The sequence below is a fragment of the Macaca mulatta genome, chromosome 18 (assembly GCF_049350105.2).
Source record: "Macaca mulatta isolate MMU2019108-1 chromosome 18, T2T-MMU8v2.0, whole genome shotgun sequence".
Taxonomy (NCBI): Eukaryota; Metazoa; Chordata; class Mammalia; order Primates; family Cercopithecidae; genus Macaca; species Macaca mulatta.
This window is the reverse complement of record NC_133423.1, coordinates 57,006,723-57,022,427: the sequence shown is the minus strand read 5'-3', so window position 1 is coordinate 57,022,427 and position 15,705 is coordinate 57,006,723. Positions and strand designations below refer to the sequence as shown.

Sequence of the window (15,705 nt, the reverse complement as noted above, 5' to 3'; positions counted from 1 at the left end):
TTGATTTCTTTCGTTACCTTTTATTTTTACTAAGTTAAACACTCCCAATTTACAGACACTGGAAACAGTAACAAATGTCTGATATCTTTTTCCAATGACTATGGATTCAGCAATTAGAGATTTCTTATTGCAAACATGTTTAGCCCTCCACCAGGTGCCAAATGAATTATGAAACACATTTAAAATCTGGACAGATCCATGCTTTAACTTGGGAGATGGGGGAAAATGGGTCCCCCTCACCTACAGGGACTTACTTCCGCTTCTGAAGAGCATATCTTCAACGTTACAGGTTGTTTTAAACCATGCCCAATACCAGATTAAGAGAGAGTCAAACTCCAGTCAGAGCAGACTGGACCTGAGTTTTGTCTTAAGAGGGTTTCTCAAGTCCAGCTAATTGTTTTTCTCTTAAAAGGGCTGAGTTTTTCTTTTGGATCCTGCAGACCAATACAAGAATTGACTTCGTATCAGAGGCAAATGATCAGTAGATATGCTGTGATGGGCAAAGTCATTCAAAGTTGTTAGGAGGACACTGAAAGTGTCAGGCAGGGTATGAGGTGATTCTGAAGGAGGATTGGAGCAGGGCCAAGTAGAAGATGAAGAGGGTGATATAGGAATGAAGAGGGAGGAATCTGCAATGGCATTCATGTTTCTGACTCCAGCGTGGGATGCCATGTAAAAAGGAACCCTAAATTCACACATACATGCACACACACCCCAAAGAAACCCCTTGCAAGTTGCTCATGGCCCTAGGATGGAAAAAGCCAGCCGATCTGAGAATAAGAAAATGCACCTTACATGAAATATTCTCTTCATAGTTACAGCAAATGTTCTCAACACTGGCTGCATATGAGAAGCATCTTGGGAGTTTAAAATACTATGTCGGGGCCCCTGCGCAGGCTAGTGGAATCGGAATCTCCGGGCATTTTTAAACCTCCGTCACCGTCCCTCTCCTGGACACCCCCACCCACACAGGTGATGCTAACATGCAGCCCGGCCTGAGAACCACCGGGCTAAAGCATGGACAGCAAGGGCTATTTCAGTACAGGATCGATTAATGAGCAAGGGCTCATTATTCAAAATACTCACAACTTGAAGCTTGGTTTGGCTCAGCCTAGACTTCTGGAGCTTGGGGTGAGAAGCAACCTAATCTTCAGAATTCACAGCTCTCCTGCGAAACAATGTCAGCGGGGAGAGCCTGGCAGGGGAATGGGAAAGGCGGGGTGAGGTTCCCTTCTGCCCGGGGAGAACACTGGTTTTCTCACGCCTCTGTGCATGATGATCACACGGGAATATCTGTCAAAAGCAGCTTCCTGGGCCCCACTCCCTGGGTCGGTCAGAAGGTTTAGGATGTGGCCCAAGAACCTGCATTTTAGCAGGTCTCCAGGTGACTCTCTGAGGGTTTATGGAACACACAAACATCCAGAAACCCTGAGAGGCCTCCAGGAGCAGCAGTCTGTGGGCCTTTCCTGGTGAACACATGCAGGGCAGGGCTTCCCTCTTCAACCCTGGGCCCTGCCCCTGGTCTGAGCGGTAGGTCTGAGGTGGTGCCTAGCATCAGTGTTAGAAGTGATTTCAGGGCACTGTCCAACTGGGGACCTTCATGGAAAAGAAGTGGACCTGCCCCAAGTTTTCTCTGTACAATAGAAGGTGGAAGCGAAGCAGGAAGGACCCTTGGCTCATTCACTCCTTGCTTCTACCAAAACGGAAGCTGGCGTTTTCCTAGGCGGACAGCTGGCAGGAAGTGCAGGCGGAAACCAAGCAGCAGCCTCTGGTCTTTCAGCAACCACTGATTTTATCAGAAAAGTGGACCTCAAAGCATCATCAAAGCAAACATGCAAATTCTTGGGCCCCACCCCAGACCACCTACTGATCAGGTACTTCGGGGAGACAGGCTCCCTAATCTGTGTCACAGCAGGCTCCCGGGTGATTCTGATGCTTGCTCGGTGATTTTGGGCTTAGGAAAGGCCCCACCTCTTCTGGCCATCCCCTCAGGTCCCTTGTCATGGAGACAGGGGGAGGCCTCACAGCACCTCCCCCGCTCTCACGGTTATTGGGAAGGTGCTGAAGGATCATGGGGCTGCCAGCCTGGAGGAAAAGGAGCCTGGTTCCAGGCAGCTGCCACCTGCACAGGCTGCTCTCCCAGCTGACTTGCTTTGTTTTATTTTCTCTAAGCCTGAAGAAGGGCTTTCCCCAGAGAGAAAGGACACCTGGTGCCTAATCCCCCAAAGCAGAGGCAGCTGTGGTCCAGAAGCCCCAGGGCCTGTTTCCACTGTCCTCCCTGGGGAAATGCAGGCATAGGGCCCAGAGAGGCCCAGGACTTGTCTCGACACTCTCCTTTCTCTGGCCAAGAAAATGCTTCCTCTTCTTGGAGGATGGAGATGCAAACACTCCCTTTCTGGAGCAGGCTGCAGCCAGAGGGGCGGCATCCTCTATCAAGACGAAAGCCCTTTTGGGACAGAGTGCGAATGCTGGTACCCCACACTCCCAAAGATGAGGGGAGGCTGATCTGAGGCAGAGGCTCAGGTGAGAACCAGCCCAGTGGGACAGAACAAGTTACTTGCCTCTTTCTTCTCTGGACCCAATTTTGGAATTCTTCCAAGCATTCTGATCAGAGACAAAGACTAACACGCTCTAAAAGGGGGTCGCCAGGATTGGAAGTAATCCAGACCTGTTGTGGATTCACTGCAGAGTCTTTCAATACGGGGTTCACTACTTTAAAACAAAAATTCAGGGACTTGGGATAAATGAAAAGTATAGTTTCATTGTATTTTCTTGTCAAACACCTTTACTTGAGGCAACAACTGAAGTATAATTTAATTCAGCAGGAAATATCACACTTGGAGGGAAAACACACACTCAAAAAAACCCTTAAATGAAAGCCAAACATTCTTTCCAAGGCACAGCACTGGCATTTTCAGATTGACAGCAGAACGAGTTTGTTTTCCGTGAAACAAAATCACGAGTCCAGAGTCTGTTTTTGAAACAGCTTTCCACTTCATCTCCCTTTCTCGGGCTCAGGGAACGATGCTTGTGGCCTTCCTCAGGGCCAGGTAGCCGGTGACGACGTCAGAGGGCAGCCTCCGAATATAGGAAAACTCTTCAATGGTGCTGAACCGCAGTTTGCTCTGGGGGTCTGTGTAGTTGGCCTGGAAAGAGGCACAGGGAAGGGCAGAAAGTTTTTGTGGGTAGGGATATAAGTTCAAGTATAAGTTTAAAAAATTTTTATATCCCTACCAGAAAGTTTTTGCTGGTAGGGATATAAGTTCAAGTATAAGTTTAAAAAATTTTTCTGTTTCACTGAAAGTGATATATATTTTCATTATGTCTTACTCTGCCACCAAGAACACTAAATCACTCACTGTGGCACAGGCTCGTTAACCTTCCCAGACTCCAGAAACACTTCAGGGTACGGACAGGAGGAAGGGGAATAACCGCATTAGACTCTGGGACCCTTCTTGTTGGTGCCTCAAGGGCTGCAACAGGTCCAAGAGTGAATTCATGATGGTCATCCCTCCCACTCCTGCCTCTTTCCAACAAATGTCCCAGGTCTGTACTCAAGGCAGGAGCTGATGCCCTGCATGCTGGGCATGTGGCCCTCCCTGCTGCGCTCCATTTACCTCCAGCATGCTCCTTTCCAGCTCTTCCAACACCCCCTGCGCCACTTCCACGCCTCCCGGAGCCACTCTGTAGTGCATCACTGACCGTCCACAGCCACCCTTCCCCTAGAACTGCAGCCAGGATCTTCTTCGCAATGTGCAATTCTGATCATGTCATTCCTTAGCATAAAATCTCTCAAAATGGCTCCTCTGCTCTTGGGACAAAGGCCCAAGTCCTCAGTGCAGCTCCTCGGCTCTGGGCCTTCCTTTGTCCTCAGCCTCCTCCTCAGCCACACGTCCCCACTCTGATTCCAACTATCCCTGGCCTCTAAGTTCCTCCCTTTTACCATGCCCGCAGGGGACCCCAACTGTGGCCCATTTTGCTCAGTAATCACCAGTTCATTCTTCAGGACTCAGCCCCAAAGCTACACTTCGAGGGAAGCCTATTTGTACCCCCACAGGAGGTCAGAGCCTCACCCTCCACTCTCACAGCAGCAAAAATACTCCAGTGGAATGCACATCTCTGCTGCTTTAAAGTTTATTATCTACATGACTCTTTGATGATGGTCTAGGCTATGAGGGTCCATGAGACAGGAACCCTGTGGTTTGCTTATCATTGTAGCCTGGCTCCTAGTGCAATGCAGAGTGCACAGAGGGCCTCCAGTCAGGTTTGTATAACAAAACAAATGATTAATGAATGAATAAACAAACAGACAATTGGGACCATCGCGGAAGAGAGAACTTGTTTCCCAGACATATCAAAATTCTCACTTGGTCTCTGTTCCCTGTGTGCCAAGTGGAGAAAATAATTCACTAACTATATACCTCAAAGTACATGGGCTTCTACGGATTTTGAAACAAAAGACATGACGGTGAGTCATTTTGAGCTCCTTTAAAAAAATTATAAAAGATGCCATTAAAGTCTAGATAGATAACATCCAATTATTCAAGTGTAGATGTCTACTTTAATGTGGATCATCTTTGTGTGGACCTAGACTCACAGTAATCTGTGATTTAGGAAGGGAGGGAACACTCAATAAAAAAGCAACGAGCTGTCGGGAACTTATTTATAGGCTTCTCATGCCCTAAAAAGTCTTCCATTTTGCCACTGGGGACTCCCCTAAGTATTTAACTGCTGTGTGTTAGGAAATGGGATTATTCCTAAAAGGCTAAGATTAACTAATAGCTCTATATAAAATAAAACTTCAATCCCTTGGCTTGACCTAGATGTTACCTTTCTGTACCACATTTCCTTTAATGACAGTAATATAAGGAACGGCTTAATTAGAAAAACAGTGACAAGTCTCTTCCGAGGGATCCTGGCCATGAGGGAAGTTAGGTTAACTGTTAGGAGAGGCTGCCCTGCAGTTCCGAGCAGAGCACAGGCATGTGTGTCTGGCGTGGACCATCTGGCTTCCGTAGACGAACCAGCCTCGGCCGAGCTCCATGTCTGTGGCTGCCTCACTCCTACCAGCAAACTGTGCTGAGCCGGCCCGCCCAAGTTCAGACCTCACTGCCAAGAGCGCTGCTGAATAAACAGTGCAGAATACAGAGATCCTGTGGCACCAACAAAAAAGTTACCAACAAAAACCTGAACAGACTGGACTGGACCCAGGGGCCAGCATCTAGGATTCTGAATAGAAGGATGCCAAGTGACACCCCAGAGTTGAACAAGTCAAGAGCTTCACACCTACAGTCCACCCTCCTCTGGATGCCATCCCTTGAGCCTGAGTGAAATAAGCAAAGGCCAACTTCCCACAGGGAATCCAGCAAACAGCTTCAGGCCCCCCTTGCTGCAGGGTGACAGGCAGTATTCACAGCTTGCCCGTCTCACCCAGAATACACTTTTCATAGCTCTGTAATGAGCACTGAACACAGGTGTGACCCTGCATGTCTGGCTGCCGTGCCTAGGCACAGGGGAAACAGTCATGTGGCTGGCTGGGAACAGGTGTGTGTCCATGTAAATGTGAACTAGGCTTTACTTTTTAATTATGTAACTTTAAATTATGTAAGCAACAGACGAACATGTTCTCCCCTAAAAAAAAATGAACAGAAAACATTACAGATAAGACTAAAGTCCTCATTTACCACCATCTACCATCCAAAAGTCCTCTGCCTTCCCCTGGAGAAACCACTGCTAAGTGGGCACCTTTCCAGACTTTTTATGTCTACCCCTATACACATATGTAAACACACAAGAGAAATAACTCAATGTGTGTGTGTGTGTGTGTGTGTTGATTTTATATATGTAACACCATGCTATTTATATTGCTTTGCATCTTTCAATCAACATTACATCCTGGAAATTTATCCATGTTGTTACTATGCACTGAGCTCAAGAACAGTATGAAAATATCCGCTGTGATAGACCTTGATGTTGCTTCCAGCATTTTGCGAATGCAGTCTCTCATAAGCATTTCTGCATAAAGTTCTTTGTGCACACTATTTCTCTAGGGAGCTGCCTATGAGGCATATTGCAAGGTCAGATGCTTTTGCTTTTTTTTTTTAATCTCAACAGACTGTTCCAATTGTCCTCCAAAAAAGCAGTACCAGTGTATGTTCCCACCTCAAAACAGCAATGTATGAAGACATCCATTTCTGTATGTTGGTGCCAAAATGTATAAGCAAATGTCTTCATTTCTTCCCTGTTTGATGAGTCTTTCTCCTAATTACCAGTGAAGCTGAATATCTACTTATTGGTCATCTATATTTCTTCTCTGGCAATTGCCTATTTATATCCTTTTTGCTGATTCTTCTGTGGGATTGTCCTTTAATGAACTGGGAGACTTCTTTGTCTATTCAGAATTTCTTATTTCCTACATACAGTGGGGCAAGAGGTTTTAGGTAATGTGTAACATGACAAGTCCACTGCCAATGACATAAAGGGGCCTGGAATAATGATTCTCCTTCCTCCTAATGTGTGAAAACCACTGTGCTAGCAGATGAGCTGCCTGAAATAGTAAGGATAAAGCTGACATTCTAAGGAACCACCCTCAAGTCTGGCCATAACTGTGGCCTCCAGAAACTCAAAATGACACAGGGAGAGATTTCCACTTTGGGCCATAACAGAATAACTGGTGCCAGATGAGCTCTCTTGCCATAAACGACTATTACAACAGGTCAAATATATGAAGTAGCCATTTTCAGGCAACAGACAAGAGGTAGCACAAGACTGCAATGCCTGAGAAAAGAGAAGCTCACAAGGTAAGTTCCAGGATCATCCAAACTCTCTCTGCCTGTGCCAATTTCCTGACCGTGGGGCAGAGGTGGAGCTCATGCAGAGCTCAGTGGACCCACTGAGCTGGGCAGGCAGAGATCAGCTTCAGGGACTACTGAAACACCTGATATTGGCAAAACCGAGTAACAGAAGAGGGAGCTGCCTTGGAAGGGAGGCAAAAGTCAGTTTGGGATTCCACATGACTCCATAACCATGGGCTGGACTATGCATGTTCAAGGCAAGACTATATAGGTCTTACTGGAGAGTGGTTAAGAGGGAAACAGAAACTCCAGAGGCTAAGCAGTGCTGGGAGTTGCTGAAGTGCCAGCCCAGCCAGAATAGGGATTGCTGTAACACTCCTGGCACCTAGCTAAGATAACAGAAAGGCCACAGCTTAGGAATTAAAATCATGCCCTTGAGTACCATCTATTCTAGTCTCACTACAACAAAGCCTAACACCAAACTTCATTAAGACTGGTAGAGGATAAAGAACTTAGAAGTTAAGTGCAACTAAGTTAAAGAAGCTTGGGAAACATGGGCTTTCCGCAGACCTGTCCTAACGAAGTGCAAAACCAAACCTACACCCATTCAAGGTGATCAGTCAGGAACTAAGCTACCACAGGAAAAAAAAATACTCCTCAGGGAAGGATAACAGAATCTAGAGTTTTTATAATACATCATCCATAATGTCCAGTATACAACAAAAAAACTCATAGATGCAAAGAAACAGGAAAATGTGACCCACAGTTAAGAAAAAAAGCAGTCAATAGAAACTGGCCAAGATGAACCAAATGTTGGAAATAGCAGATAAATACTTTAAAACAGCTATTATGTGTTTGACGACTTAAAAAAATACATATATATATAGACTTAATGACCAAGTAGTCTTAAAAGACAAGGAAATCACCAGAACCAGACCCAAATATGATGTAGGTTTTGAAACTATCAGACAGGAAATTAAAAATAACTACAATCAATATGTTGAAGGAGTTAAAGGAGAGACAACATGCAAGACAGAAAGTTATTTCAGGTCAGGCACAGTGGCTCACGTTGGTAATCCTAACGCTTTGGGAGGCCAAGGCGGGTAGATGGCTTGAGGCTGGGAGTTCGGGACCAGCTTGGGCAACACAGTGAGACCCCTTCTCTATAAAAGAATTTTTTAAAGTTAGCAGGTGTGGTGGCACACACCTGTAGTCCTAGCTGCCTGGGAGGCTGAAGCAGGTGGATCACTTGAGCCCAGGAGTTTGAGGCTGTAGTGAGCTGTGATCACACCACTGTACTCTAGCCTGGATTAGAGAGCAAGACTCTATCTCTAAATAAATAAATAAATAATTCAAAAGAAAGTTATTTCATCAGAGACATGAAAGCTATAATAATCAAACAGAAAAGCTAGAAATTAAAAACCCAGTTAAAGAGATAATGCTTCCAATGGGCTTATTCATTGGTATACTCTATACAGTGAGTAAAGAACTTGAAGACACATCAGTAGATACCATCCAAACTGAACCGCAATGAAATAAAAGAGTTTTAAAAAGCAAACAAACCAGAACAGAGCATCCAAGAATTTTGGGACACTATCAAATAGTTTAACATGTGTGTAACTGGAATCCTAGAAGAAGGGAAAAAGACAAGGCAAAAGAAATATTTGAAGAAATGATGGCCAAGAATTTTCCAAAATTCTTGACAGATACCAAACCACAAATCCAAAACCTCAGAGAACATCAAGAATACATACCAGAAAAATAATACCCTGAGTCATATTCAATAATACCCAGTCATATTCAAACTGCTGAAAACAAAAGACAAAGAGAAAATCTTGAAGGCCGTCAAACAAGAAACATTACGTAGAGATGAACAAAGGTAAGAATTACATCAAACTTCTCACCATGGAAGCAAAAAGACAACATTTAACTGCTGACATCTTAAAAGTGATGAAAGAAAAAACTGTCAGCTCAGACTTGAAAATGTCATTCAAAAATACTCACTGAAAATATCATTCAAAAAGGAAGAACAAGGCTGGGTGCAGTGGCTCCACGCCTGTAATCCCAGCACTTTGGGAGACCAAGGCGGGAAGGATCACTTGAGCCCAGGAATTTGAGACCAGGCGTAGGCAACAGCGTGAAATCCCATCTCTACAAAAAATACAAAAAATTAGCCAGGCATGGTGGCACACACCTGTAGCCCCAGTTACTTGGGAGGCTGAGGTGGGTGCATCACCTGAGCCTGGGAGGTCGAGACGGCTGCAGTGAGCCAAGATGGTTCCACTGCACTCCAGCCTAGGCAACAGAGTAAGACTCTGTCTTAAAAAAAAAAAAAAAAAAAAAAAAAGAAAGAAAAGAAAAAGAAGAAATAAAGGCTCTTTGACAAAACAAAAAAAAGAAAGGACTTCATTAGCAGCAAATCTACTTTATAAGAAAAGCACAGTAAACTGTTCCAGTAGAAAGAATATGACATCAGACTGCAACTTGGAAATAAACAACAAAATGAAAAAAGGTGGAAATAGAATGAAATGAAGATAAAAGAAAGTTCTTTTTTTTCTTATTTTTATTTCTCTAAAAGCTAACTGTCTAGAGCACAAATTAACAGCCAAGTATTTTGTTTGCAGCATATGTAAAAGTAAACTATATGACAACAAAGAATTAGAGACTGGGATTAGAAATTCACTACCAGAAGACCCTCACAATACACACAAAGTGGTATAGGATTTGAAAATAGACTCAGGTTATTTAAAATGTATATTTTAAACATGAAAGTAACCATTCATTATTTTTAAAAGAGGTGTAAATAATAAGAAAACAGAATTTTAAAATGTTCAATTAACCCCAGTTTTATCATCATGAGAAAACAGAGGAATTCCAGTGGTGGAGGATTCTACTAAATACCTGACCAGTGCTCCTTAAAACTGTTAAGGTCATTAAAAACAAGGACAATCTGAGAAACTGGCATAGCCAAGAGGAGTCTAAAGAGACGTGATGACTAAATTTGATATAGTTTTAGGTAAAAACTAAGGAAATGTGAATAGACTATAGACTTGAGTTAATAATAGTATATCACTATTGGTTCATTAATTGTAACAAATATACCATAGATGTTAATAACAGCAGACACTGAGTTTGGGTTATATGGGTACTTTCTATACTATTGTCTCTATTTTTCATAAATCTAGAACTGTTCTGAAAAATACAGTCTATTAAAAAATGCTCAATAAATCCAGAGAAGGCAGAAAAAGAGGAATAAGCAAACACAAATGGAACAAATAACTAGTGAGATGGTAGATTTAAATACAACCATATCAACAATCACTTTAAATATGAATAGCCTGAGGACAACATTTCTTAGATTGATAGACTGGATAAAAAGCAAGATCCACTGGGTGCAGAGGCTCACGCCTTTAATCCCAGCACTTTGAGAGGCTGCTGTTGGGAGACCACTTGAGCCCAGGGGTTCAAGGCTTCAGTGAGTTATGATCACACCACTCCATTCTAGCTTGGGCAGAAGAGCAAGACCCTACCTCCAAAGGAAAAAGGAAAAGAAGGACCCAACAACTCAACAATATGCTTTCAACAAGAATCCACTTTAAATATATAGATAGTTTAAAAGTGAAAAGATAGGCTGGGCGTGGTGGCTCATACCTGTAATCCCAACACTTTGGGAGGCCAAGTCAGGAGGATCACTTGAGGTCAGGAGTTTGAGACCAGCCTGATCAACATGGCAAAACCTCATCTCTATTAAAAATACAAAAATCAGCCAGGTGTGGTGGCGTGCGCCTGTAATCCCAGCTACTTGGGAGGCTGAGGCAGGATAATCGCTTGAACCCAGGAGGTAGAGGCTGCAGTGAGCCAAGACTGTGGCAATGCACTGCAGCCTGGGTGACACAGCAAGACTCTGTCTCAAAAAAAAAAAAAAAAAAAAAAAAGTGAAAAGATCAAGAAAGACATACCATCCACACATGAATGAAAGCGATATTAATTTCAGACAAAGTAGACTTCAGAACGATGAATATTATCAGGGAGAAACAGGGATATTACATAATAATAACAAAGGAGACAATTCTCCTCTGTACATAATTAATTTGGCCAATTTGTTACATAAGTTGGAGTCATATTTTCATTAACATGTAAAGCACTTAAATTATTTTTCCAAATTTATGAGATGAAAAAGGATTAAGATGAATCTTAGGTTCTAACTTCTGCAAATAAGGAAATGGGGGTGCTCTGAGGTTCCTGAGCTTTAGTAACCTGCCTGCTTTCCACTATTCCAGCTATGCTGGCAGCTCCTGAATTGTGTTCCCCAGAAGCGCTTGAGCAGTCACTGTGGTGAGGAGTGGGGAAGAAGACAGGTGGCCAGATCCACATGGGACCGCAGCAGAAAGGTGGCTCCAGACTGTTTATGTATTGGATTCTGTAAAAGATTTCACTTGGAAAAGGGGTTCTGATGCTTAAAAGTAAGTTTCAATGTCACAACCTTTGCCAAAGCACCTATTTAGAGAAGTTTAAACATGGTTTTGTAAATACAATCATCATCTAAAATGCAGGTTTTTAAAACTTCAGCAGTAAAAAAAGAAATACATTGTTGTTTCTTTCATGTTATCTCATATAGTTAACTAGCAGAGGTAAAGAAGAGAAACTGGAGTCTCCTGCTTTCTGGTTCAATCCTCCCCGCAGGCTGCCCCACAGATGCCTGTTTGCAGCAATGAACACACTGCACAAACCTATCACCTATCACTGTAGACGGGCTCCAGGCAGGACCAGCCGTGGTCAACATTCAACACTTGTCTAATTAGACGTTACTGTGAAATCTTTTCCATTTAATGTTATAAGAGAGATACTCACAAGCAGACCTGAAACATCAGAATACTTCTTAGCTGGCTTAAAGGATGGAGGAGCATCAATACTGAAGTCTGGAAAAAAAAAAAAGATAACTAAACGAAACTGAAAACATTCAAATCCCTTCTCTTTTTTTTCCTAAAATAGTATTTGATAATATTCCTGAAAATTTCCTTTGTGATTAAGTAGTGACAGAAGTCTCTGGAGATTAACTAGAGAAGTAGGAGAGGATTCCCAGAAATAATGCAGTGTGTCACAGGCCAAGTGCAGGCTCCAGATCTAGCCCTGCCCTGTCACCAGGGATGCTCTCTCTATGCCAGCAGAAGCACCGGAAAGCTCATCTGCCCACCAGCGATTTTCACAATCTCACACTACATGGGCTGATGGTGATGAAATGCCAAACAAGCCAATAACTGGATCTGAGCATCCCGACACCCTCGTGTCCACACCCAGACGAATGACTGACTAGCTCACTTGTCACCCATGTGAGTCACCCCCACGAAAGAAGTGTAGTGGAGCAGGAGATGGTGAGAACTTTGAACTTGTACTTCCCAGTGAAGCTGAACAGAACATATAACAGTGTTTTATATAAATCTGGACACCCTGCAGCATGAAGTATTTACTCTTGCTAAACACTGGCTCACAAAGTAAAAGAGCTGGACTTTAAGCTGGTTGTCAGGAACTCTCCTAAATCTGGCATTATACTTGGGCTACCTTGTTTTTGGAAACACATTTTAAGAGTAGACTTTTGAATGAGAAGTTTGTCTAGTAGAAACACCAATATTATCATATTGGGACCTATGACACTGAAACCCACACCTCCATGACAACACAAACAAACAGGCTCAATACAGATACAGTTATGAGAAAATACACACATAATCTGCCCACACTGATGCCACTGTAAAATTCTCAAGCTAAAAATTATTTCCTACGATGATGCAAACACAATAAAATACTGTAGGTTTGTTATAAGACAGTTCCTACTCTGAACATTGTAAACACATGGAAGGCTCTAGCCAGCTCACAGTTAGGATCGTTCAGTTGCCACGGCAATGCCCTTTCGGAAGCGAGGATTTGTTTCAGGTTCTTCCAGGTTCTGTTCTTCTTGCCAGCTACTGCGCCACCGTGGCCAGAGTGCTCGAATTGAAGGCATGGATTAGAAGAAACAAAAACCAATGGAGACTACCATTTCAGAATCTGACATTTATGCTTAATCATAACTGTAATGTACCGCTCATCTGTCAACAATCATTTAGACCCCTGAGACTTTTTTTAAAAGGTATTTCACTGTACACATTAACATGTTAATCTTATTTTAAAAAAGAGGTTTTCAGATTGTCAAAACCCTTGAGTTAGTTTGTGTTGGGAGTAGAAATAAAAGGCTACTTCTTTATATGCACGTAAAAAAAAAGCCTTTATTGGGTCTAACTTTGTAGAATTCATTCATGAATTTCTTCATACTTTAAGATAAATTTACTACAAAGTCAGATTTAAATCCATGACTGCGTCTCTAAACTCCCTTCTTCGGGCAAGTCTCTGCCAAGCAAACTGGGGATCCTGGAAAAGGTGAGAAAGCTCCAGCTGCAGTATGGCAAACCTTCTGTATATCTGGTTTTTTTTTTAAATCCTATAAAGATGACAAAATAAAATGGAAAAGAATACCAAAATCTGTTGCAAACACTGGTAACACTGTATTTCCAAAACTAATTCATTAAAAAAATGTAACACTATAATCGTTGAACTGCTGCCATTTATTACCAGTCTCAAGAATGAAAGGAAGAGTACCCTGTGTTCCACTCAACAGCACCACAGCTTTGATCTACCTTACGAAACTAATGAGGAAATCCTTCTCATTTAGCTTAATATTTCAAGCTTTGTCTAAGATTGTAAGACCAATGAAAAGGTTAGGGGAACAATCATCACGGAAATGACCCACCCTCCAAACAGTATCCTTTAATGAATCCACAAAGGACACCCAAATCCTTGGGATATGGCACATTGAGAGATCCACAGGAAGAACCCTTCTTCTTTTGTCTCCATCTCACCCATGGGGGAGAAGGAGGCGACTGGGACTGAGGGAGAAGAGAACGCCAGTGCCACCTTGCCTGCAGGCCCAGCAAGATCTGAGGCTGAGGTGTGGCATTTCGCTGTTTATTCAGCTGATACCTTCGATGCTTACCACAAAGTTGGGATCCTTAAATGGCAAAGGTTTGGCAGCTTTTTCCACAGGTCCTGTGCTAAACTCAGAGGGCACCACTTTATTCTCATTCATGGCTTCCATGCTGATACCCTTCAAACACAATAAAAATAGTTCGAAGAAGTCAGTTTCTTCCAGCTGAGTTCCCCACCTCTGCTCTCAACAGGGCATACGATGATGCCACAGGGCATGCAAGGGAAGACAGTGTGCCCAGAGCTCCAGCAGGTAGCCTGCCCCAGGGGAGGGCACACCACACGGGGAGTAGCACCTGCTGTGCAGAAGCCACAGGAGAAACAGGCCAGGACCCCCACCTACTATGATTCCCAGGTACCCTAAATGCTAAGCACAGGGATGGCTGTCCTACCCAAGTAAGGTCATTTAATTCTGGCAACCACTCCACAGTGGGTGCTATTATCCCCAACATACAGAAACGAAAACTGAGGCCCAGGGGAACAGGTTCAAGGTCACATAGTGATTGACTTTTGGATTCAAACCTAGGTTGGGCCAGTTCTAAAGCCCTCACAATCTCCATGACACCACACAGTTCTGACTTGCACTGATCTTATGAACTCTGTCTTAAAATATGAAGACAAAAAAGGTCCAGCCCCTTTAAGGGTCTAGTTGGCCAGAGAACCCAGACTGGAGCTGGTATGCTTAAGGGGCACAACAGGACATGGGCATTGCAAGGAAGGAAAATGGAAAAAAAGCTGGAGGGCCACAGGTCAGCTGGCAGCAGCCAGAGTGCCCTGACAAAGAGGCTAATATGGCTTAAAGCAAAAAACCTTTAAGCTAACAATACAAAGAAAAAACAAGCCAAAGTAAGAAGCCACTTCTGATCTGTAATACAATTTCCAATCTTCCCAGTCTTCAATTAACTTTTAAAAAATTGAGATGTGATTTACATACAATGGAATGCACAGATCTTAAATGTAGTTGTCATGAGTTTTGCCAAAAGTTTACCCTAGCACAATTCCTATCCTCGCCAATACCTTCCAGTCCCAGCGGCAACTGCTGTTCTAATTTCTACCACATTCCTTTTGCCTGTTCTAGAACTTCATATAAATAGAATCTAACAGCATGTACTCTAGTGTCTGGATTCTTTTGCTCAGCATAAAGTTTCTGAGATGTGGCCGGGCATGGTGGCTCACACCTGTAATCCCAGCACTTTGGGAGGCCAAGGTGGTGGGATCACTCGAGGTCAGGAATTTGAGACCAGCTGGCCAACATGGTGAAACTCCATCTCTACTAAAAATACAAAAATTAGCCAGGCGTGGTGGCATGTGCCTGTAGTCCCAGCTACTCGGGAGGCTGAGGCAGGAGAATCACTTGAATCTAGGAGGCGGAGGTTGCAGTGAGCCAAGATCATGCCACTGCACTCCAGCCTGGGTGACAGTGAGACTCTAAGACTCTGCTGTCTCAAAAACAAAGAAAAGTTTCTGAGATGTATCCATATTGTTGCATGGATCAGTTTGTTTCATTGTATTTGCACACTACTCAACACAATAGTACTCCACTGTAAGGATGCACCCCAATTTGTTTATTCATTTTCCTGTTGGTGGACATCTGGTTCACTGTCAGTCTTCAGCTATTATAAATAAAGCCTCTGTGATGTTTTCATTTCTCTTGGGCAAATACCTAGGAGTGGAATGGTTGGGTTATAGGGTAAGTGTATGTTTAACTTAACAAGTCACTGCCAAATCATTTTCCAAAGTGGTTGCATGCCTCCTTCAAAAAAAGAGTTAAGGCCGGACGCAGTGGCTCAAGCCTGTAATCCCAGCACTTAGGGCCGAGGCGGGCGGATCACAAGGTCAGGAGCTCGAGACCATCCTGGCTAACACGGTGAAACCCCATCTCTACTAAAAATAC

General features: G+C 43.4%; 1 protein-coding gene and 1 non-coding gene across 5 annotated transcripts in view; both read right to left on the bottom strand.

Annotated features, from left to right (window-relative positions):
• Positions 1-1,383: 1,383 nt before the first annotated feature.
• MIR7172 (microRNA mir-7172) lies at positions 1,384-1,439 on the bottom strand. The gene is given in 1 exon segment (NR_130436.1): positions 1,384-1,439. It is a non-coding gene; the product is annotated as a microRNA mir-7172 (primary transcript).
• Positions 1,440-2,767: 1,328 nt separating this feature from the next.
• The window catches only part of INO80C (INO80 complex subunit C), a 28,875-nt gene continuing 15,937 nt past the window's right edge, over positions 2,768-15,705 (bottom strand). For 3 of the 4 annotated variants that reach the window (XM_077974659.1, XM_015121721.3, XM_077974658.1), the window contains 4 exons: positions 13,822-13,932; positions 12,668-12,779; positions 11,646-11,713; positions 2,768-3,146 (listed from right to left, as the gene is read on the bottom strand). In XM_077974659.1, the coding sequence (XP_077830785.1) occupies positions 3,015-3,146; positions 11,646-11,713; positions 12,668-12,779; positions 13,822-13,932 (423 nt within the window). In that variant the 3' untranslated portion in view covers positions 2,768-3,014. 4 annotated transcript variants of the gene reach the window in all.